The sequence below is a fragment of the Eucyclogobius newberryi genome, unplaced genomic scaffold, assembly GCF_026437365.1.
Source record: "Eucyclogobius newberryi isolate DKJ021-1_F unplaced genomic scaffold, fEucNew1.0.hap1 SCAF_2, whole genome shotgun sequence".
Taxonomy (NCBI): Eukaryota; Metazoa; Chordata; class Actinopteri; order Gobiiformes; family Gobiidae; genus Eucyclogobius; species Eucyclogobius newberryi.
Window position 1 is genome coordinate 18,703,039 of NW_027315834.1, and position 22,257 is coordinate 18,725,295.

The 22,257-nt window shown below is 42.1% G+C and overlaps 1 protein-coding gene across 2 annotated transcripts; it reads left to right on the forward strand.

The window, feature by feature from the left end:
• Positions 1 to 63: 63 nt before the first annotated feature.
• On the forward strand, positions 64 to 22,005 carry syk (spleen tyrosine kinase). 2 transcript variants are annotated; one of them, XM_072454029.1, is made up of 13 exons: positions 64 to 256; positions 3,872 to 3,938; positions 12,838 to 13,266; positions 13,372 to 13,532; positions 15,076 to 15,214; positions 15,287 to 15,408; positions 15,745 to 15,805; positions 19,265 to 19,473; positions 19,547 to 19,756; positions 21,173 to 21,362; positions 21,445 to 21,585; positions 21,662 to 21,774; positions 21,860 to 22,005. In XM_072454029.1, the coding sequence occupies exons 1-13, from the start codon at positions 234 to 236 to the stop codon at positions 21,930 to 21,932; spliced, it is 1,938 nt and encodes a 645-aa protein (XP_072310130.1). In that variant the 5' UTR covers positions 64 to 233; the 3' UTR covers positions 21,933 to 22,005. The 2 variants fall into 2 exon arrangements, with proteins under 2 accessions (XP_072310130.1, XP_072310129.1); XM_072454028.1 differs by lacking the exons at positions 64 to 256; positions 3,872 to 3,938; positions 12,838 to 13,266; ... (1 more) ...; positions 15,076 to 15,214; positions 15,287 to 15,408 and adding an exon at positions 15,454 to 15,495 and having other exon boundaries at positions 15,743 to 15,805; positions 21,860 to 22,004.
• The last annotated feature ends 252 nt before the right edge of the window (positions 22,006 to 22,257 follow it).

The following is a 22,257-nucleotide window of genomic DNA, read 5'->3' on the forward strand; positions in this document are numbered from 1 at the left end:
ATCCTGCAGCGCGATGCGGAAGCGCGCATTCTTCTGCATCACCGAACCCAATACATCCATGCACCAAACCAACACGTCCGGACCATGGGAACCATGCCATAAGGATTGTGGAGCTACTGCACTCTATAGAAGGGCTATTTTGTCCCGACCATAGTAAATGAGTCTAAAATGTGAGCCTGTCAATGATAGGAAACTGGCTTAATTGGTAAAGGCTGTGAAAATCTAGAGGACCGATGCCTAAAAGACATCATCCAAGGTGAGTATGACTTTGAAAGCATGAAAGCATCCCACTCCCCTTTTTTCAGATGAATTATTATGTGGCGTGTGTAGAAAATAATTCGAGGCATTATTTAATTACATAGGCCTAAATTATTGGATTATAGCAATGTACAATGAGTAAAGAATCCCTAAATGCGAAAATAAATAAATACAATTTTCCACTTATGCTTCAAAAAAATATAGCCTGGATCTATAAATTACAGTGCACTAGTGTAACTTATGAGCAATATTAGTCCAGAAATAACACTGAGGCAGATGAGTACGATTAGAAATATGTATGTCACAAAATTTATAGAAGAATTCCCTTTCGTTTGCACACATCCAAATGACATTTAACACTTTGTTTTGTCACCTTTTACCAGAATCTGAATCTTTATTGTTTAGTGCACATTATTTAAAGGTGCACTGTGTAACTTTCCTTGTGGATCATCCGCCACCTGTTTGTCTCCATGGAGATGTTATTGCTTTGTGTGGATTGTTCTACTGTATGGTATTAAATTTAACCTCTATGTTTTTCAATATGGCTTGGTTAGTACTTGCATGGAAGACCAATGGAATGGCAGCTGTCATTTCAACCACCTTGCCTCCAGTGTCCAAGTATACTGTTATATGAATGAGTCCAATTCTTTGAGGCCAGCATTATACAAACAGGCACCAAAATGACATTCGATAATGTCCAACCCTGGTTCACACCCAAAACTGAGGCATTTAAGGCAGCAGAAAGGGGCAGTGCACAGGACGGGTGACAGAGATTTAGAAGGTATGTGTGTGAAGTGGCAGTTCTCTGACAATAACCCTGCATCTGTGTTGAGGGGGCTTCAGCTTTTCACCAACTACACGCCCCCCGTGCTGCGTATGTCTGGGAACAGGCTGACCAGCGAGTGTCCTTTTTTTTTAGATTCAAGACTTTCAGTTAAATTTAATTAAATTCAATTTTGTAGTGCCTGAAATCACTACAGCAGTTGCCTAGAAGGACTTCACCACCCTCTCCCACAGTGGACACCTCTGTCAAACCAACCCCGGTCACCTCCTCTCTGCTGGGCCCCCTGTACTTAAAGAGCCAACAGGTCTGTAGACAACGCCATGAACCTGGCACTCCACTACACACCGGCTCGTGTCCTGGTGCAGTGGTTAAAACCTGGTGCTCTATGCCTCGAAGAAAGTTAGACTATCGTGGACTTGAGGAAAGTCACTGCCTCCCAGCCCCCCCTCGACAGACTCCATCTTCACATCACTACCGTTTGAGATTCCCTCCTCTTTCTTGGCACCACCATCAACCAGGACCTCAAGCGGGAGCTCACCATCAGCTCCCTCATGAAGAAGGCCCAGCAGAGGATCTGCTTCCTGCAGCAGCTGAGGAAAGCCAAGCTGCCAGCGGAGATGATGGTGCAATTCTACACAGCCATCATTGAGTCCATCCTCACCTCCCCCTTCACCGTGTGGTACGCTGGAGCCACAGCCAGGGACAAACAGAGACCATAGCGCATTGTGCGCTCTGCTGAGAAGGGGATCGGCTGCAGACTTCCATCTCTGCAGAACCTGCACGTCTCCAGGGCTCTGGGACGAGCAGGTCGGATCACAGCTGATGCTTTTCACTCTGGACATGGACTATTTGAGCCACTTACTCGGGGCTATGGTCCATAGCCTTCTGCCTGAGGGGACCAGAATCTCCTGCCACAGTTTATTTCCCTCCGCTGTTGAACACTTTACAACATCTGCCACTTCAAATATTATTTGAATAAACAACTACTAATTGCATTGCTAATATTATTTGCACTATTTTTTACCAACTGTATATTTTGAGCACCAAATATCAAACTAAGTCTATTTTTATATTATTACAAAACTCTTAATTTTATGCATGCCTTATTTTATATATTTTGCTATTATAATGATGATGATGATTATTATTATTATTCATTGTTGTATGTTGCGCCTTAATGCCGAAGGAAGTTCCTAGTTTGTGGATTTTGTTTACTGACAATGGCAATAAACCTCCTTCTGATTCTGAATGTGTTGTGAGAATGAACGTGAGACAATGGATGGAAATGATTCCACTACTACAATCCTGCGTGTTTACAGCATGTATATCATGTATGTTCATTAACATGCACTGTCACGACTAAATAAACACATAATTATCGTAAACGTAATGCCACACTGTGGAATATTCCCGGCAAAGTAATCTCCATGGTGTCTAGCCAGTTCCACAATTACATAATCTTTAAAGATTATGTAATTTATTCTTGTCTCTCAAATTCATTGTGTTTCATCAGCCTCAACTATAATGAATGTTTTGTAACTAACAAGTTTTTTCCACAAGGTGGAGACATTGTTTAATTACAGGCGCTCCTTTGGTGCAAAGTTCTAGTGTAGTGAGCCACCAGCAACAAAAAAGATGTTTAAATACAATATTCAATAGAATCTGTCTATTGAGGGAAGTGTATATTTTTTTGTTTCAATATGCAGATTTATGAGAATAAACAGACAACCTCACAAGTTTTTACACTAAACTAGTTGACACATTTTGTCAGAAAAAAATAAATATATATATATATATATATATATATATATATATATATATATATACATATATTTTTAGACCTGCTATGGATGTAAACCCTGAGTCACAGACTATGAACACTCATGAGATCAACATATCAATCTAAGGCTGATGATAATAATGGTGGACCTCAATCTGTTGAATTTAGTTCATAGAGATTGGTCATTTCAAAACTTTGTCCACTGTTGTGTGTAGCTTTGACTGCATACAGCTATAGTTATCTCATTGAGATGTACTGCACTGTATTGCCACAATAACATCTGTAGTGACCCTGATACAAATAGTCATATTTTGGTTTCCAATAATACATTTAAGTCTACTGCTCTTATCGTCAAGATCAACTGTTACAACTAAAAAAAACATAGGCCATGTGCCTTGCGTAAAATGTCAGTATTGCACAACCGTTAAAGGTGAGCTTTGTCAATGTATGGCACATAATGTCACTCAAACTAAGACATGCTAATGCAGAAATTATATATATATATATATATATATATATATATATATATATATATATATATATATGTATATATAGTTTATTTTTTTATTTATTTGTTTTTGTTTTGTTTTAAATATTGTATTTGGTGAATGGAGAAAAAAGTAAAAAGTTGTATAAAACAGTAATCCTAAACCGATGATTATGATTTCTCTGAATAGTGACGGTTCATTCATGTCAATGCATATATTTAATTGTTTAATGCTTCTTTTGATTTAATTACTGAAACACATGTACCATAACGGTACCTTTCTTGATATAATGGAAAAATGAGTGTGGTGCTGTTATATGTAACAGTAGTCTAACCAATGCCCTCATACTACTGTGTCATTTCCTGTAAGTAGCAGATGTGTTGGTCAGTGCTCAGCATAAATGGGGAAGTCAATACTTAAATTCACAAGGAAGTTGGTAAATCAAGGAAGTTTGGACGAGTGTAAACCCTGCGCACTGTGGATCAGACCAAACCAGTCTGTGACCTGCCTTGGCCGTAAACCTCTGAACATTTATGATATTTGTGGTTTGTCTGACTGAAGGCTGTTGTTCTGGAGATGTGGTGACAGACGTTTGACCAAAAAGGATCTACTATTTGCAACAAAAACGGTGAGTATTTTACTATACCTTGCTAAGGAAGGATTCAAGTATAGACACATGTGTTTTACTTGCTGTCGGTTAAAACGTTGTTACACAAACTGATCTAGATAATCATTTTAATCAGAATTATAATTTTAGTCAAATGCATAAAGCATAATCTACCGTGGGCAGCAGCATTATTTTATAGATTAGACTATGGTACATTTATTTTGTTCATAACTTCAAACTTGTCTTTTACATGCAGAACTAAAAAAATAAAACACATTTATTTACAGTTAAAACCAACAAAATAACACATTCGGCTATATAGCATTATTGTGGGCATTCATGGAGAAAAAAACTAATTATAATATTTACATAGATACAGGGTGGGCACATACGAAAAATAAACATTTTATGTTGCACTACCGATTTTATTTATATAATGAGCCCTACATGATTGTTTTCGAAAACACATATTAATGCGTGTTTTCCACTGATGAACTTTCATCTGCACAGTTGGAGTTTTGCTTGTAATGGTGTTGATGATACATTCCTTGAAATGATGTGTCTTGTATTTTTACCATTATTATAATTTCAATTTGTTGTTCTTTTGTCAAATGCATCTTCTAGGGTATCTGAAACATAGAAAATATACATTATACCTTTTCCATATGTATAGAAACTTATGGCCCATCCTTTATAACATAACCACGTTTACATACACATAAAAACACAGGTATCTGTTTTCCCCCGTTATCAAATTAGACACAATTTCTAATGCGCAGTAAAGTATTACCAAGAACAAGAATTGGTCTTTTTTAAATTGATTTCAAAACCAAAACTTTACATACATTTTTCTAGTAAAAATTGTGGCCTACTCATCCTCAAGCTGATTTTTAACATCCTTATGCAATTTTAAGACTGATTTGGATGTGTGATACTGGGGCCGTTGTCTAGGTGAAGCAGGCTGTGACCGGCTCTTGAGATATTGCCTCAATATTTCTACATAATGCTCTTTCTTTGTGATGTGCGGTATTTGCCAGGCCCGTCTGCAGCAGATTACCTCACAATGTGATGCTACTACTTTTTATACTATATATTTGAATTTATGGGCAACAACGCATATATGTGGTTGTTTTGTTGTGTGATGAACTTAGGAAGATGAGTAGTTCACCACTGTAGAATTAATCTATTTTTGAACAAATCTGAACCTAAGAATCTGCAAACTGTAGTCTGGGTTTTTGCAAGGGGGCTCATGGTTTCTTTCTCACAGAGCAATCATACACTGTGAGCGGGAAGAACAGGTTGGTTCTCATGACATCCCATCATTCCAATAATTTGTGTTTAACTGTCAGATCTTTGTAATTACTTGCCACATGTTTATTTAGTCTCTGTCAGAATAAATAAACAAAAGCATATTTGTCCCCACAATGGCTTCAGTGGTGCCATTCTTCGACCAAAAAGACGTGATCATTGTCAGTTGAAAGAACTTTATGTCATAAATGTGTAATAACAAGGTTCAACAGTTGTGGATTAAGTTGGGATATTTCTTTCAAAAACTGTAAGTCTCCTACAGTGTGCCCTCTTTCTAAAATGATTATATAATCAAGTTCTAAATCATTGAAACCTGTGATGTCATCTACATTAGCTGAGGGTGTGAAGCTAACTAGAGGCACTGCTCTGTCTGAAGCTCAGTGACTCAAATTAGACTTAACTCTGAGCTTTGTTTTAATACAATCCGAGTATAAAGAATAGACTTACTTTAAAAGTTTGCATGTCACCATCCTTCTCGTCTATTTGCAAAGTTTATATATGTTGTCTGTACTTTGCTATAATAGCTTGAACTGACACATGTGGCCTGTGGGAATAGTTTCCAAATAGAAATAGGTCCAAAACCCTTCCTGATTTATTGGCTGATTTTCTGTACATTTCCTCACGTTGTCACACTAAAAATGAGATACATTCTTCACCTACATGCGCATCCAAATAACTCGGCTCTTGTCAGTTACCAGGAGCTTTCAAATCATGACATCATCTTGGCTGCTAAATAAATCTGTATAAAAATGTCTTTCAAAATATATATGTGTGTTTTAGGTTAAGAACTTATTTAGGGTGATTGAAATTCCCTTCTCACCCTCCGCGGGTGGTGTCAGGCCTGTCACCATAATTATATAGACTCATCCTTTCATAAACAATAATAATAATATTTATCTTTTTTTTAGTAGTACTGCATGATTTGAGCTGTAAAGGCTTGAATACATATCTTCTATGACACACTCATAGATACTTTATGTATTTATCTATTTCATGGACAGTGCATATTATTATTATTAATAATATTATTATTTTAACAATGGGAAGTACAGTGTGAAATGGGGGAAAGATGAGGGGGGACATGCAGTAAACTGTCAGAGTCTGGGTTTGAACTCACGACACTGCGGGCGGCTGCACTTGGAGCCTGGCATATATGCTGTGCCTTAACCACTGGTCCACTGGACAGCACGGACAGTGCATATTTATAAACATTTCAGTAAATATGCCAGAATTAGCCAATAGGCAATTTTTCATCTGTAGTCCCATGACAGCTGTTGCAGTCAGTCTAAAACAGTGTTTAATTTTGCTTTGTATTTGTTGCAGTTCTTGTTTTTAACTATATTGAATTTTTTGAAAAGGTTTAACTTTACAGGGGTTTATCCAATATGTGCTCATAATTCTCCTGAATTAATACATTTTTGCATGGCACAAACAATAATACGGTAGTTTTTTTCAACCAAAACATTTTTTTTTTATTAAATCAAACAATTTTATCCTGCTTGCATCATGTCAGAGTGAGAGTGTGAGCGCTTTGTGCGTTGCCCGTGACTCCAGGCTCACTGTGTGCATGGGGATTCTGCCCATAATAGATCACAGACAGATATAAGATATTTGCTCATTCATTCATTCATTTTTCTACCGCATGTTCCCATTCGGGGTCGCGGGTCACTGGAGCCTGTCCCAGTGACTTTGGGCCTTAGGCGGGGTACACCCTGGACAGGGGCCAGCTTGTAACAGGGGTAACACAGAGACACAGAGACACAGAGGGACATTCACTCTCACATTCATTCACTAGGGGCAACACATACATGTCTTTGGATGGTGGGAGGAAGCCGGAGAACCCAGAGAGAACCCACAGTAACACGGGGAGGACATGCAGACTTCACCCCAATGTTGGTCTGGCCCGGGAATCGAATCCACAATATCCCTCTTGGGAGGCGAGAGCTCTAACCGCTCTCCGGTCTAATAAGTGAAACTGTCTGGGCTTTGTTAGTCTGTGTTTAACGAGTTCCCAAGTAAATCTTAAGAGGCGACTGCCACATTATACTGCCAATCTGTTTTATTTTGTGGTTCAAAATGTTTAAGAGAGGAGATTATGAGCAGATGCCAAAACCAGGGATTATGCTGCTTTTGGGTTATTGTGTTAGTGACATAAAGTAGTTTAAATATTATTGTTTATCGTGATATTTTTCAGTAGCAATATATCGTGGTTCAAAATACATTATTCTGAAAGGCTTATTTGGAGATTGAGGGTACTGGGCAGTATCTTTGCTTTTATATAATATATAAAAGGATAAATAAAGATGTGTCCCAAATATCCGCACCCCTTTGGTCAGTTTCCTGTGTTGCTTCATTTTGATGTGAATCACTCCATCATCAGAACGTGTCTCATCAGAGACTGGGATGGAGGTGTCAAAACCTTTATTTGTGGTTAGTATTCTTCTAATCTTAGAAGTTTGACCATTTCCAATTTCCAGCTTTGAGTCAAGAAAATGTCGCTTTTAATATCTGCTGATATTTAATTAAATCCACAGTGGAATTGAGCTACAAAGTAGTAAAAGCAAAACAGCCCATAAACATTAAAGCCGCTCTTCCATGTTTGTGTTTTTTGCCAAAAGGTTGAATTATCTTTTCATCTGACCACAGCACACAATCATATTCATAATTCTTTCTTTTGAATTTCTTTTTTCAGATTCAGGATTATCTTGATATCAGTGAATAAAATTCACAAAATAATGAGATTTGACCGTTTAGTGCAAACATGCTGGAAAACCAAGAGTAACAATATAAAATTCATGAAGTATAACAACTATAACAGGCATGCACAGTATAAGATAGTATAATAAACAATAACAATAACAATGGTATCATACTAGTAAAAAAGTTACAAAATATTCACAACCGACACCTTAACGTCGTGGTGGAGGGGTTTGAGTGCCCGAATGATCCCAGGAGCTATGTTGTCGGGGGCTTCATGCCCCTGGTAGGGTCTCCCAAGGCAAACAGGTCCAAGGTGACGGGTCAGACAAAGATCGGTTCAGAAGCCCCCTATGATGACAACACGAACAAGGCAGTTTACGTTGCCCGGATCGGCGTCACCGGGGCCCCATCCTGGAGCCAGGCCAGGGATGGGTGCGAGCGCCTGGTGGCCGGGTCTTACCCCACGGGGCCCGGCCGGGCACAGCCCGAAAGAGAGACGTGGGGCCGCCCTCCCGTGGGCCCACCACCCGCAGGAGGATCCATAAGGGGCCGGTGCAGAGAGATCTGGGCGGCAGTCGACGGCAGGGGCCTCGGCGACCAGATCTCCAGACACAGAGACTAACTCTGGGGACATGGAATGTCACCTCGCTGGGGGGGAAAGAGCCTGAGCTTGTGCGGGAGGTTGAGCGATACCGACTAGATATAGTCGGCCTCACCTCCACGCACAGTTTGGGCTCTGGAACCCATCTCCTCGAGAGGGGCTGGACGCTCCACTTCTCTGGTGTTGCCCGCGGGGAGAGGCGGCGGGCTGGTGTGGGCTTGCTGATAGCCCCTCAGCTCAGCCGCCACGTGTTGGAGTTCACCCCGGTGAACGAGAGGGTCGCGTCCCTCCGCCTTCGGGTGGGGGACAGGTCTCTCACTGTTGTGGCGGCCTACGGGCCGAACAGCAGTGCAGAGTACCCGGCCTTCTTGGAGTCCTTGGGAGGGGTACTGGACAGTGCACCGACCGGGGACTCCGTTGTTCTACTGGGGGACTTCAACGCCCACGTGGGCAATGACAGTGACACCTGGAGAGGGGTGATCGGGAAGAACGGCTTCCCCGATCTGAACCCGAGCGGTGTTCAGTTATTGGACTTCTGTGCTAGGCACGGATTGTCCATAACGAACACCATGTTCAAGCACAAGGGTGTCCATCAGTGCACATGGCACCAGGACACCCTAGGCTGGAGGTCAATGATCGACTTTGTTGTCGTGTCATCAGACCTCCGGCCGCGTGTCTTGGACACTCGGGTGAAGAGAGGGGCAGAGTTGTCAACCGATCACCACCTGGTGGTGAGTTGGATCCGCTGGCGGAGGAGGAAGCCGGACAGACTTGGCAGACCCAAGCGCATTGTGAGGGTCTGTTGGGAACGTCTAGTAGAGCCCTCTGTCAGTAGGGTATTCAACTCGCACCTCCGGGAGAGCTTCTCCCATGTCCCGGGGGAGGCTGGGGACATTGAGTCTGAGTGGACCATGTTCTCCGCCTCCATTGTTGATGCGGCTGCTCGGAGCTGTGGTCGCAAGGTCTCCGGTGCCTGTCGTGGGGACAACCCCCGAACCCGGTGGTGGACACCGGAAGTAAGGGATGCCGTCAGACTGAAGAAGGAGGCCTATCAGGCCACTCTGGCTTGTAGGTCTTCGGAGGTCATCGAGGGGTATCGGCAGGCCAAGCGAGCCGCGGCTCGTGCTGTCGCAGAGGCAAAAACCCGGGCCTGGGAGGAGTTCGGGGAGGCCATGGAGGAGGACTATCGGTCGGCACCAAAGAAATTCTGGCAAACCGTCAAGCGCCTCAGGAGGGGGAAGCAGTGTCTCACCAACACCGTTTACGGTGTTGGTGGAGGCCTGCTGACCTCGACTGGGGATGTCGTCGGACGGTGGAAGGAATACTTTGAGGATCTCCTTAATCCCTCAGTCACGTCTTCCGAAGAGGAAGCAGAGACTGAGGACTCGGAGGCTGGCTCATCCATCACCCAAGCTGAAGTCACTGAGGTTGTTCGCAAACTCCTCGGTGGCAGGGCTCCGGGGGTGGATGAGATCCGCCCTGAGTACCTAAAGTATCTGGATGTTGTAGGACTGTCTTGGTTGACACGTCTCTGCAACATCGCGTGGCGTTCGGGGACCGTGCCTCTGGACTGGCAGACCGGGGTGGTGGTCCCTCTGTTCAAGAAGGGGGACCGGAGGGTGTGTTCCAACTACAGAGGGATCACACTCCTCAGCCTCCCAGGTAAAGTCTATTCCAAGGTACTGGAGAGGAGAATCCGACCGATAGTCGAACCTCGGATTCAGGAGGAGCAGAGTGGTTTTCGTCCCGGTCGTGGAACACTGGACCAGCTCTATACCCTCCATCGGGTGCTCGAGGGTTCATGGGAGTTTGCCCAACCAGTCCACATGTGCTTTGTGGATCTGGAGAAGGCTTTCGACCGTGTCCCTCGGGGTGTCCTTTGGGGGGTGCTTCGGGAGTATGGGGTCCGGGGCCCTTTGCTCAGGGCTGTCCGGTCCCTGTATGACCGGAGCAGGAGCTGTGTTCACATTGCCGGCAGTAAGTCAGACCTGTTCCCAGTGCATGTTGGACTCCGCCAGGGCTGCCCTTTGTCACCGGTTCTGTTCATAATTTTTATGGACAGAATTTCTAGGCGCAGTCGGGGGTCGGAGGGTGTCCGATTTGGGGACCACAGGATCTCATCTCTGCTGTTTGCAGACGATGTTGTCCTGATGGCTCCATCAAACCCGGACCTGCAACATGCACTGGGACGGTTTGCAGCCGAGTGTGAAGCGGCTGGGATGAGAATCAGCACCTCCAAATCCGAGGCCATGGTTCTCGACCGGAAAAAGGTGGCTTGCCCTCTCCAGGTGGGTGGGGTGTCCTTGCCCCAAGTGGAGGAGTTCAAGTATCTCGGGGTCTTGTTCACGAGTGAGGGAAGGATGGAGCGTGAGATCGACAGGCGGATCGGTGCAGCGGCTGCAGTGATGCAGTCGCTGCATCGGACTGTTGTGGTGAAGAGGGAGCTGAGCCGAAAGGCAAAGCTCTCTATTTACCGGTCGGTCTACGTTCCTACCCTCACCTATGGTCATGAGCTTTGGGTAGTGACCGAAAGAACAAGATCGCGGATACAAGCGGTCGAAATGAGTTTCCTCCGCCGTGTGGCTGGGCGCTCCCTTAGAGATAAGGTGAGGAGCTCGGCCACACGGGGGGAACTCGGAGTAGAGCCGCTGCTCCTCCACGTCGAGAGGAGCCAGCTGAGGTGGCTCGGGCATCTGTTCCAGATGCCTCCTGGGCGCCTCCCTCGGGAGGTGTTTAAGATAAGATATTCCTTTATTGTCCCACATGGGGAAATTTCATTGGTGCAACGCAGGTAGATACAGAGGTAGATACAGAAGAACAGATCACTTATAGGAAGTCTGAAAAACACTTTCAGTAGAAGATCTCCTATAAATAAATAAAAACTCCCATAGACAAATAAATAAATAAATACCATTGCATGTGATCCCGACAGTAATTGCACATGAATATGTGTCACGACAGCACATAGATTGCACATGAATTTCACAGTAATTGCACATGAATTGCACATGAATTTCACAGTAATTGCACATGAATTGCACATGAATTTCACATGAATTGCACATAGATTGCACATGAATTTCACAGTAATTGCACATGAATTGCACATGAATTCCAACAGCAATTGCACATACGACAGAATTGCACATCAGTATTAGGTTAGGTCAGTATTGCGCCGGGATAACGTGACAATCTCCGGGTAAGACGACTGTTCTCCGCAGTTTCATGAGTTCCTCCTTTGTGTAAACGCGGTACGGCGCAGGCCGGGGGGCGGGGCCGGAGCCGGGGGACTCAGAGCCAAGACACATCGCAACGACACGACGAAAACACTCAATCCAGCCGAATAAAGTCAAAACAAGTTAATTTAAATCGATTCCAGTGCGTGTCCCGATCGTTCGTGAAGTTCCTCTTTCATATAAACGTGTATATAAACGTGTACCGACGACACGCCGTACTTTAGCGCGGCCGGAGGGCGCGGGGGGGGGGGCTGGTGGGCTCGCTCGGAGCTAGCTCACGTCACAACAACACAACGAACGCAACGAAAAACGCTCAAATCCAGCCGAAAAAAGTCAAAAACAGTTGAATTAAAAAAATATTCCAGCGCGTGTCCCTATCGTACAGTAAAATAGAAAAAATATACTAACTATATTTACAAAATATAGGAGATAAAGCACAATAAGTGAGAAAGAAGAGAGAGCGTTTACACCGGGCTGCCAGCTGTACCAGCGCCTTATGACGTTTCAGGCATGTCCCACCGGGAAGAGGCCCCGGGGAAGACCCAGGACACGCTGGAGAGACTATGTCTCTCGGCTGGCCTGGGAACGCCTCGGGATCCCCCCGGAGGAGTTAGAGGAAGTGTCTGGGGAGAAGGAAGTCTGGGAGTCCTTGCTCATACTGCTGCCCCCGCGACCCGGCCCCGGATAAAGCGGCAGAAGATGGATGGATGGATGGATTTAACATAAACTACTGTATTAGTCTAGTTACACTTGAGGTTGATATCATGAACTTTTATTGAATATTTATTTTATATTGTACATATTTTTTGTACATCCATAAAAGAGAAAATATAAATATTTTTTCCCCTCTTGTTACGTTTGATCTTGGATGACCTTAAATGACTCCAATAAAATGTCTTGTGAGAGGGTGAACGTGTGCATGAGGGGTAGGACCTCCCTACTCCTTTTTCAGCTCCACTCCATTGTATCTTTTCATTGTTCTGTTTATGGAATGTATTGTTTACAGTTCTTTGAACTGATATTGCTCAAATAACAACCTAAACCTAAACCTTATTGATGTTCTCCTGTATTTTAGGAAACTCGATCCGAGGCTGGATTCACAATGGCTGACGTGGTGAATACTCTGCCTTTCTTCTATGGCAGCATCACCAGGGAAGAGGCAGAGGAATACCTCCGACAGACCGGGATAGCTAATGGGCTCTTCCTGTTGCGGCAGAGTAGAAACCTTCTTGGTGGGTTTGCCCTGTCTGTGGCCTATTCTGGACGGGTCTACCACTACACCATTGAGAAAGAGCCCAGAGAAACGTATGCGATTGCAGGCGGCAAAAGCCACAGAAGCCCCCAGGACGTCATCGACTACCACTCCCAGGAGAGTGATGGCCTTGTGTGTTTGCTCAAGAGACCCTGCAATCGCCCCAAGAACATGCAGCCCAAGGTCGGGGCATTCGATGACCTGAAAGAAAAACTGATTCGAGAGTTTGTGAAGCAGACATGGAAATTACAGGTCCGTGTCCACAATTCAAATATTACAATTTCAATGTTGGTTATGACAATACACAATCTGAAACAGCATGTAAATACCTATAGCTGAAGAATGTGTGTGTTTTAGGGTGCTGCATTGGAACAGGCCGTCATCAGTCAGAGACCACAGCTAGAGAAAGTCATTGCGACAACAGCCCATGAGAGAATGCCCTGGTTTCATGGAAAAATAACTCGAGAGGAGTCTGAATCCAGGCTCCAGGTGGGCTCACGCACCAATGGAAAGTTCTTGTAAGTGTCTACAATAATCTTGTTAATTCACCAACAGACATTTGTATTTTATCCATGTTATAATATGGTTTCCCTCACATACTCTTGTTATATTTTGATTGATTTATTGATGCACGTTTGAGTAATATTGTAATCGTTCTGCGTTTGAGCTTTAAGTGCTCAGGAAAGGTCTGTTTCACCTACCCCCTATCACCTCTATAGCTCTGTACTTACGTGCAATAAAATGAAAAATGCCAAATTCCGAGTCTTACACAAATGTGGTATATACAATTTTCAGACTTAAAAACACCATAAATGAAAATTAGCTGCTTCCTGCAGTGAAATACCACTATGAAGAGGCGGGAAGTCAATGTATTTCTATTATTAAGTTGTTTATGGGTGCATTCACACATACACATAGACCACACCAAATTGGGACTATACAGCGACTAAACCCAGAACCAAACATGGACAAGAACAGGACCAAACTAAGTCTACATCCGGATTAAAATGGGCTCAAACTAGGACCAAATCAGGTGTCACAAATGTGAAAACACCCTTAGATCAACATTGCAGCTTACATTGAACAACATGTAAAATAATGATCTACATATGAGCAGGTTCTGTCTGTGATGATCTGAGGTCCGAGGAAATGTCCTGGTTAAAAAAGCCATACATAAAACTGTTGTAAATAATAGGACTCTTGAATAATCAATGGTTGTAAGTTTATTCAAATAGTAGCTGTTGTACTTAAAGGCAATGGTCTGTGCTCACACACAGTCACTGCGGTTTCCGCTCTGACAGCAAGCGAGACACTTCCTGAAGTAGCCCAACAAAGAAAAAGAATGACTTTTTTCACAAATCTTAGCACACAAAACTATCTCTTGGATTAAATTAGAGTAAAAACAATGAAATATAATCCAAGATTTTCATAATAGTCAATGCTGCTAAAAACTACTTTAAAATTGTTGATAAATTACATTTTAGGTCTTACAAAAATTAGATTATGAACTGAATCTTATGCATTTGTGTTATTACTTCTGTAGGTTTCTTTGCACACGGCTCTTCAAATTACAGTAAAAGATGTTATTTTTTGACAGCGAAAAGAGAAGTCTTCGTCACACACTGTTGGTCGGGTGTGAAGTGTAACTCCCACAGACGGCAACACTCAATGCACATAACTTTACTGCATGTCAATTTTTTAACATTTCAAATATAACTGGGCCAGTGAGATTTAACAACTCCTTTTCCAAGGGAGTCATTGCAAAGAGGTTACAACAAACATATAAATATTAAAATAACACGATGAAGCACAGGTTATGAAAAACAATTGCACAATACTGAGTTTTGTTTTAAAGTAATTTAAGGATTAAAAAAATCAGTCTGTAGTACAAGATTGTAATATTTAAGTATTTATTCTTTACTGTGCCATTGGTTGTTTATGGTTTAGTAAAATTGTTTTGACAAGCTCCAAATTTGCCCTTTAAAGCTCAAAGTGCTCAACATTTCCTGCGCAGACTTTTGTTCTGCCATTTCTGTGTATTTATATGCGCTCTGGCTGCAGGATCCGACAAAGGGACATGATTGGGTCCTTTGCCCTGTGTTTGTTCCATGATGGGAAAGTCATGCACTATCGCATCGACAAGGACCATGCTGGCAAACTCTCAATACCGGATGGGAAAAAGTTTGACACTATTTGGCAGGTACAAACACAGGCAAAGGTCTTTTTTTATTTTATTTTTTTAAATGATGAATAAACCATTTTCATGTCTCAGCTGGTGGAGCACTACTCGTATAAACCAGACGGCCTACTGCATGTTCTGACGGACACTTGTTCACGTCCAGATGGAGAAAATGGTTGGGACAATAACTTCATAATGTATTTATTGGGATATTTGTAAAACGTTTTATCTTACAAGTGCTGGTTTGATTCACAGCTCATAGTCCACTCAGTCCACTAATCCCACAAGCTCCCCAAACGTATGTAAGTAAACTATTTAATACTAACATTTCATTTGCATTGGTGTATGTATTTGAAACAAAGTTATTTTTCATTTACTCTAAATTCTTGATGCATCTTAATAAATTCATAATGAATGTAATATTGGAATGAGCTGTTTTAAAAAGCATAGTGATTGCTGAGCTTTGCATTTATCAAAGTGCTTTAAAGACCACGTGGAAATCCTTTCCCAGGTCACTCACTAATCACTTCTTTAACATTTGGTTTCTAGAGGAAAACAGCAAGTGGTATAATTGGTAGACTCATGTCTGTGAACCTGCCTGGCCTACCAAAGGTGCACTAACACACACACATTCTCTCTTTTTGGTGACATGCACACGCTTTCTAAACCCTCCTGTTCTCTGTCTTCATGTTGTCTATGCACTGGAAAGGCTGTCGTCTGTGAACTATTCACGCCATCTATTGGTCATTTAGTGTTATAACAAACAGTTAACAATGTATGAAGTAATGCAATGTAGATTATTATTTATGTGTGATTTACCATATAACCTTAAAATCATTAGTTCCTTTATTTAAAGAGAGAGTAATCTTGAGAGTAAACTTTCAAATGAGCAATAGGTGACAATAGCCTTTGAGAGGTTAAACATGTGTGGAAATCAAGACATATTTTATCTGTATTTTTCACAACAGATGTGGCTGTGACCGTACAACGACTTGGTACAAACTGAGATTGTTGAGGTTGCACTTAGTTCAATAGTAATTCTAAATAAGGATTTTAGCCAGACAACTCAGTTTTGAGTTGGGACAGTAGTCATATTTTCAATTGTGGCACAAGCTGTGCTGTTTTCCATACTGAAGGAATAATGCCTGTAGTGAGGGACAAATCTTATGGGAATCAAGCCAGTATGTCTATCCTGTCAGGTTCATGGGGCAGCTTTGATTACATGACAATTATCTGTATTGCATACGTTTTCCTTATTTCCTATAAAAAAAACTGTTAAGTGCTATCACTATAAATATTAGGGCTGGGTATTGCCAAGACCCTCGCGATACAATAAGTATCCCGATACAGAGGTCACGATTTAATATATATATATATCCCGATACATGTATATTCCGATACAATTCCCTCATTAAGATACGTATCTCAATACATTTTTGAAAAAAGGGTCTTAAACATTTAACAAATGGGTAATGTCTTTACTCTGCATAAGAAAAAGTATGACATTTCATGTTTATCCACAAAGCACTTATTTATAGATCCATTATGCTCTAATAACTTCATACATCCAACCAACTGATCCAAATAGAAATATATGGAACAAATTCTAGTAAAGTATTGCATGTTTCTTGCCAAACAATTGGCCTGGTCTGAACATGCTGCAGCAGCATCTTCTGCACAGATCAGCTTCTGATCAGGTCCACAGCTCCTTCTCACCAGGGCCGGCCCAAGCCTTCAGGGGGCCCTAAGCGAAAACATTTTTGGGGGCCCCTCACCACGTCATCAGAATCAGTTTTATTGCCATTGTCAGTAAACAATTCACATATGGGAACTTTCTTCAACGCAAACAAAGCGCAACAAAACTCCAGGGCATCTGTTTGCCAGTTAGTTTATTCTCAACACCTCACAAGCTCAAATATTGCTAACTTGAATCCCACAATGCAACTTGGTATTCCGCTGACATCACCTCTACTCCCTGTACAAATAACACACGTCCCAGATATGTTTTTGGGCGTATTTGTGGGCGTTAAGGGTCGACAGCCACATTAGCAGTTTAAATTAATAAACAGGGGGGTCTGGGGGCTCTCCCCCAGAAATTTTCAGACCTTTTTTGGGTATTCTGGTGCATTTTAATGTGGTCCAGCCGGCTAAAGTAAGAGTAAAATGTTGAGGTTGTAATGCTATAAAATGATGATGTGATGAAACTGCGCCAGGAGAAAATGACTAAAGCCAGTTATTAATACATTAGTGTACTTAATTACTCAATACAATATTGGCTATGAAAAATAATTATGGTCAAATTGATTCATTTTAACTGAAAATGTAAAAGTAATAGTTATCCTTACTAATTTATCTTTTACAGCTCCCAACTGTTCCTTCTTGCCAAAGTGACAAAACAAGTTATATTAAATTAAACAAATGGCATAAGCATTGCTTGATTAACAATTAACACTGATAAAACAGTGCAAACATATTATTCCCAGAGAATGACCAGAACTAGAAGTGAAGGTCCAAACCTAGCTACAGTGAAGCGACTGCATTTCTGCAGCTTTGCCACTTTTGTATAAAAATATATAGTATTATTCTATAACAGATGTAATTTTAATATGTCTGGTTATTTTTCACTATCAATTTATTATAATTTATAACAAATAGTCTAATGATGCTTTTTAAATAAATTGAAATGTTTTATTGCTCTATTAAAAGTGAATTACAATATAAATGTTTGTTCTGATCAGAACATCACACACTGGACTCCTGCACCTTTACGTTCCTCTTATTGCACGTTAAGAAGTCAAAGTAAAACAGACATCCCGAGTCACGATTGATCTCACACATGGTGATGTGAGAGAGAGGGACGCAAACTCAAACCGCTCATCTCTAACTGAGGCTGCACAGGGGCCCGGGACAGGGGCCCGGGACAGGGGCCTCACACTGTTCACTCCAAAGTTTCACGTCAGAGGTTCTGGACGAGACGGCGCTCGTCCGGACCGGATCTCCGCCTCTTAGTGACCGGGGCATAGACGCCGCCTCACCGGCCTCACCTGCAGCTAACACTACCGGGCTGGTGTAAATGTTAATCTTATTATCTTTCATTCAGACACATATTATTGTGCGCGGGGCAGAGCTCTCGTCGCCTCCAGCCTGAGCGAACTAACGTGACAGAATCGTGTTGTTTCAAACAGCAGCATTAACCGTCTCTTTGTAAGAGAAGTTCAATACCTGGAGAGTGTTGTTGAGTTTGCAGTTTCTTTACATCGTCAAGAAGTTTCTTCTTTCGTTTTTCGGCATCGGGGGGATATATTCCTCTGGACATGAGGACCACGCAGGGACCACGTTCTGTTGTGTTTATGTTTTGTTCTCGAGCTCCTCGCGCACAGTGAAGTTGCCCAATCAGCGCAGGTTTGGTGTCTCGGTTTCCAGATTGTCATTACAAATAAATGCGGTTTGTGCGTTATATGTTACCGCTGTGTGCGCTGCCGCGCCAGCAGCGCTACTACACTAGTGGCGCACGCTGCGCTTGCGCTTCTCATAAGACGGGTTGTCAGATTGGGGGCCCTATTAACGCCTCGGGGCCCTACGCGGCTGCTTAGTTCGCTTATAGGCTGGGCCGGCCCTGCTTCTCACCTCGGGCGAGAGGAGCACAGCACAAACAGCATATAACAGCATATTAAAAGAACTATTCCACCTCGTTTGCACGTCAGTCATGCAAAATGCATTAGAATTTCATGTTCACACTGTCTTCAATATCAGAATACAACTGTCCTATGACAAAGTCACATTTTCAGCTCCTCACATTCAGCCTTGAAGCGTCAGTCTGTATGCACTTTTTTAATGACTTTATGTTGTTAAAAAGTATAACAATACACATCTTTGTATTGATACATGTATTGCCAAGAAGTCCATCACGATATATTACGATATAGATATATTGAGCACAGCCCTAATAAATATGTACATATTCTTCCAACTGAAATGTTCTATTTATCTTTAAATTACAATTAAGGATAATTGACTCATCTGAAATGGCATCAATGTGATTAAAGACATAATTTACTCGGCTTTATTTAGCGCCAATCTCAGCGCTCCGCCTCCAATGATGACAATGACTATGTCATCAAAGCCTTGCCAATGGACTCTGGCAACTTTGAAAGTCCTTATGCAGACCCCGAGGAACTCAGAAGCTTCACAGTGGATCGCAACCAGCTCTTTTTAGAGGATGGAGAGCTGGGCTCAGGAAACTTTGGCACAGTTATGAAGGGCATCTACAAAATGAGAAAGTATGATTTGTGAATTAATTATTAAATTTGTTCAAATAAAATTCCCCATAATAATATATAAACTTTGCTTTAGGACAGTTAAACCTGTTGCAGTGAAAATATTAAAGAATGATGACAGTAACCCAACAGTGCGAGACGAAATGCTGCGGGAAGCAAATGTGATGCAGCAGTTGGATAACCCGTACATCGTTCGCATGATCGGCATCTGTGAGGCAGAGAACCTCATGCTTGTCATGGAGCTCGCGGAGCTCGGACCACTTCACAAGTTTCTGCAGAAAAACAAGTTGGTAACCTACTACATCTCAATCCAACCAACGTTTACTACATTGTTTCAGTGTCAAGTGACCTTAAATGTGTTATTATTACCATATGTTTACTAAATAATCTTTTAGAACAGAAACCAGGTTTATAATGCTCATACATCACTGGGGCAACAGTGGCTGCAGCCTTACAGCAAGTGTGTGTGTGTGTGTGTGTGTGTGTGTGTGTGTGTGTCTGTGCTTGTGTGTGTGTGTGTGTGTCTGTGCTTGTGTATGTGTGTGTGTGTGTGTGTGTGTGTGTGTGTGTGTGTGTGTGTCTGTGCTTGTGTGTGTGTGTGTGTGTGTCTGTGCTTGTGTATGTATGTGTGTGTGTGTGTGTGTGTGTGTGTGTGTGTGTCTGTGCTTGTGTATGTGTGTGTGTGTGTGTCTGTGCTTGTGTATGTGTGTGTGTGTGTGTGTGTGTGTCTGTGCTTGTGTGTGTGTGTGTGTGTCTGTGCTTGTGTATGTGTGTGTGTGTGTGTGTGTGTGTCTGTGCTTGTGTATGTGTGTGTGTGTGTGTGTGTGTGTGTGTCTGTGCTTGTGTATGTGTGTGTGTGTGTGTGTGTGTGTCTGTGCTTGTGTATGTGTGTGTGTGTGTGTGTGTGTGTGTGTGTCTGTGCTTGTGTATGTGTGCGTGGGTGGGTGCGTGCGTGCGTGTGTGTGTGTGTGCGTGGGTGGGTGCGTGCGTGCGCGCCAAGTGAATGACCAATGGCTATGGCGCATTACAGTTGCAAGGCAGGATTGTTTTTATTTTTTGCCTTCATCAAACTCATGATATTTAGTGCTCAAATTGCCCACATTTATTTATTTATTTATTATTATGTATCAGTAAAGCAGTAAAAGGTGAAAACATGATAGGAAGGCCCAGATAATGCATAACATTAGACATTTTATTTATTATTTATTTGATATGGATTTAGCAATTGATTGAACCAAACGCATTGTTTCAAGTGTTCATAGGAGGCTTTTAAAATATTTCAATAAAAAAACATCTTAAATGAGCAAACATAAGTAATATTAAAATAACAACCCACAATTCATCATGTGTGCAACTCTGCCCTGATTTCAGCCACAGTTGCAGACGTTTGTTAAAGATGTTCAGGTCAGTCTGCAGTTTTAAGTCAGTGGGAAGAGGCTGGTCCATTGAAAGAAAAACTGGCCAGTCCAAAAGATGTGCTGAACTTTGAAACTACACAGTCTGCACTGAGGCTCTGGTGTTCGTTCTGAGAGAGCCCTGATGCCTGACAGCCAGACCAGAAAACTGTGACGACACATGATCTGTCAAACATGTAAAAAACTGTTTCAATGTGAAGAGATTGTTTTTTGGATGATATCACAATGATGCAACCTCATATAGAGTGTATCTTCAACAAAGTGTAATAAGATCTCCATCTTCATAGGACAACATCATTAAAGAACATCACAGAACTGGTCCACCAGGTGTCTATGGGCATGAAGTACTTGGAGGAGCATAACTTTGTCCACAGGGACCTCGCTGCCAGGAACGTACTGCTTGTCACTCAGCACTATGCAAAAATCAGTGACTTTGGCCTTTCCAAAGCGGTTGGTGAGGATCAGAACTACTATTTGGTAAATTATTATTTATATATATCTATCAATGCATATAAATGTTAACACAAGCCTGCTGCCTACTGACTGTCTTTAATCTTAGGCCAAGGGACATGGCAAGTGGCCTGTGAAATGGTATGCTCCTGAATGCATAAACTTTTTCAAATTTTCAACTAAAAGTGATGTGTGGAGCTTTGGGGTTTTCATGTGGGAAGGCTTTTCCTATGGACAGAAACCATACAAGGTACGTACGTGATAGAGGGCACATCTACCGTAAAGCAGCAACATGCAAACGAGCTAAAGACAAGGATGTTTTTTAGGGGATGAAAGGGAATGATGTAATGCAGATGATTGAAAGCGGCAAGCGTATGGACGCTCCGGCGAACTGTCCTCAAGAGATGTACGATCTGATGAGGACCTGCTGGACCTACAAGTATGAACGCTGCGCTGAGAATTATAATTAAGACTTGGATGAAAATATGTCCGTTGTAAATAATTGTCTTCTGGTGTCTTGACAGGGCAGAGGAGAGGCCGTCTTTCGCTGTAGTTGAGCCAAGATTAAGAGAGTATTACTATGATATTTCACAATGATCAATGCAATTTTTATGCAAACATTCTGTTAAGATTTTAAATGAAATGCTGTTGTAATATACTGTCAACAATTGTGCATAAGAATAAACCACAGATACAATAAAAAAAAAAAAAAGTTTACTTTTCAAAAGTAATTGTCTTTTTGTCCATTAGGGGGAAGCAAAGTAGCATGGTAAAACAAGAGAGGGAAATACAATTTAGCCTGGCGGTCACACTGATGACAAGCATGAACAACACAAGGTTTCACACATTGAAGAGCCTTTTGTTATTAACGCATGATATCTTTATTTTTCTTCCACAGAATACAAGCAAATTTATTCTTGTG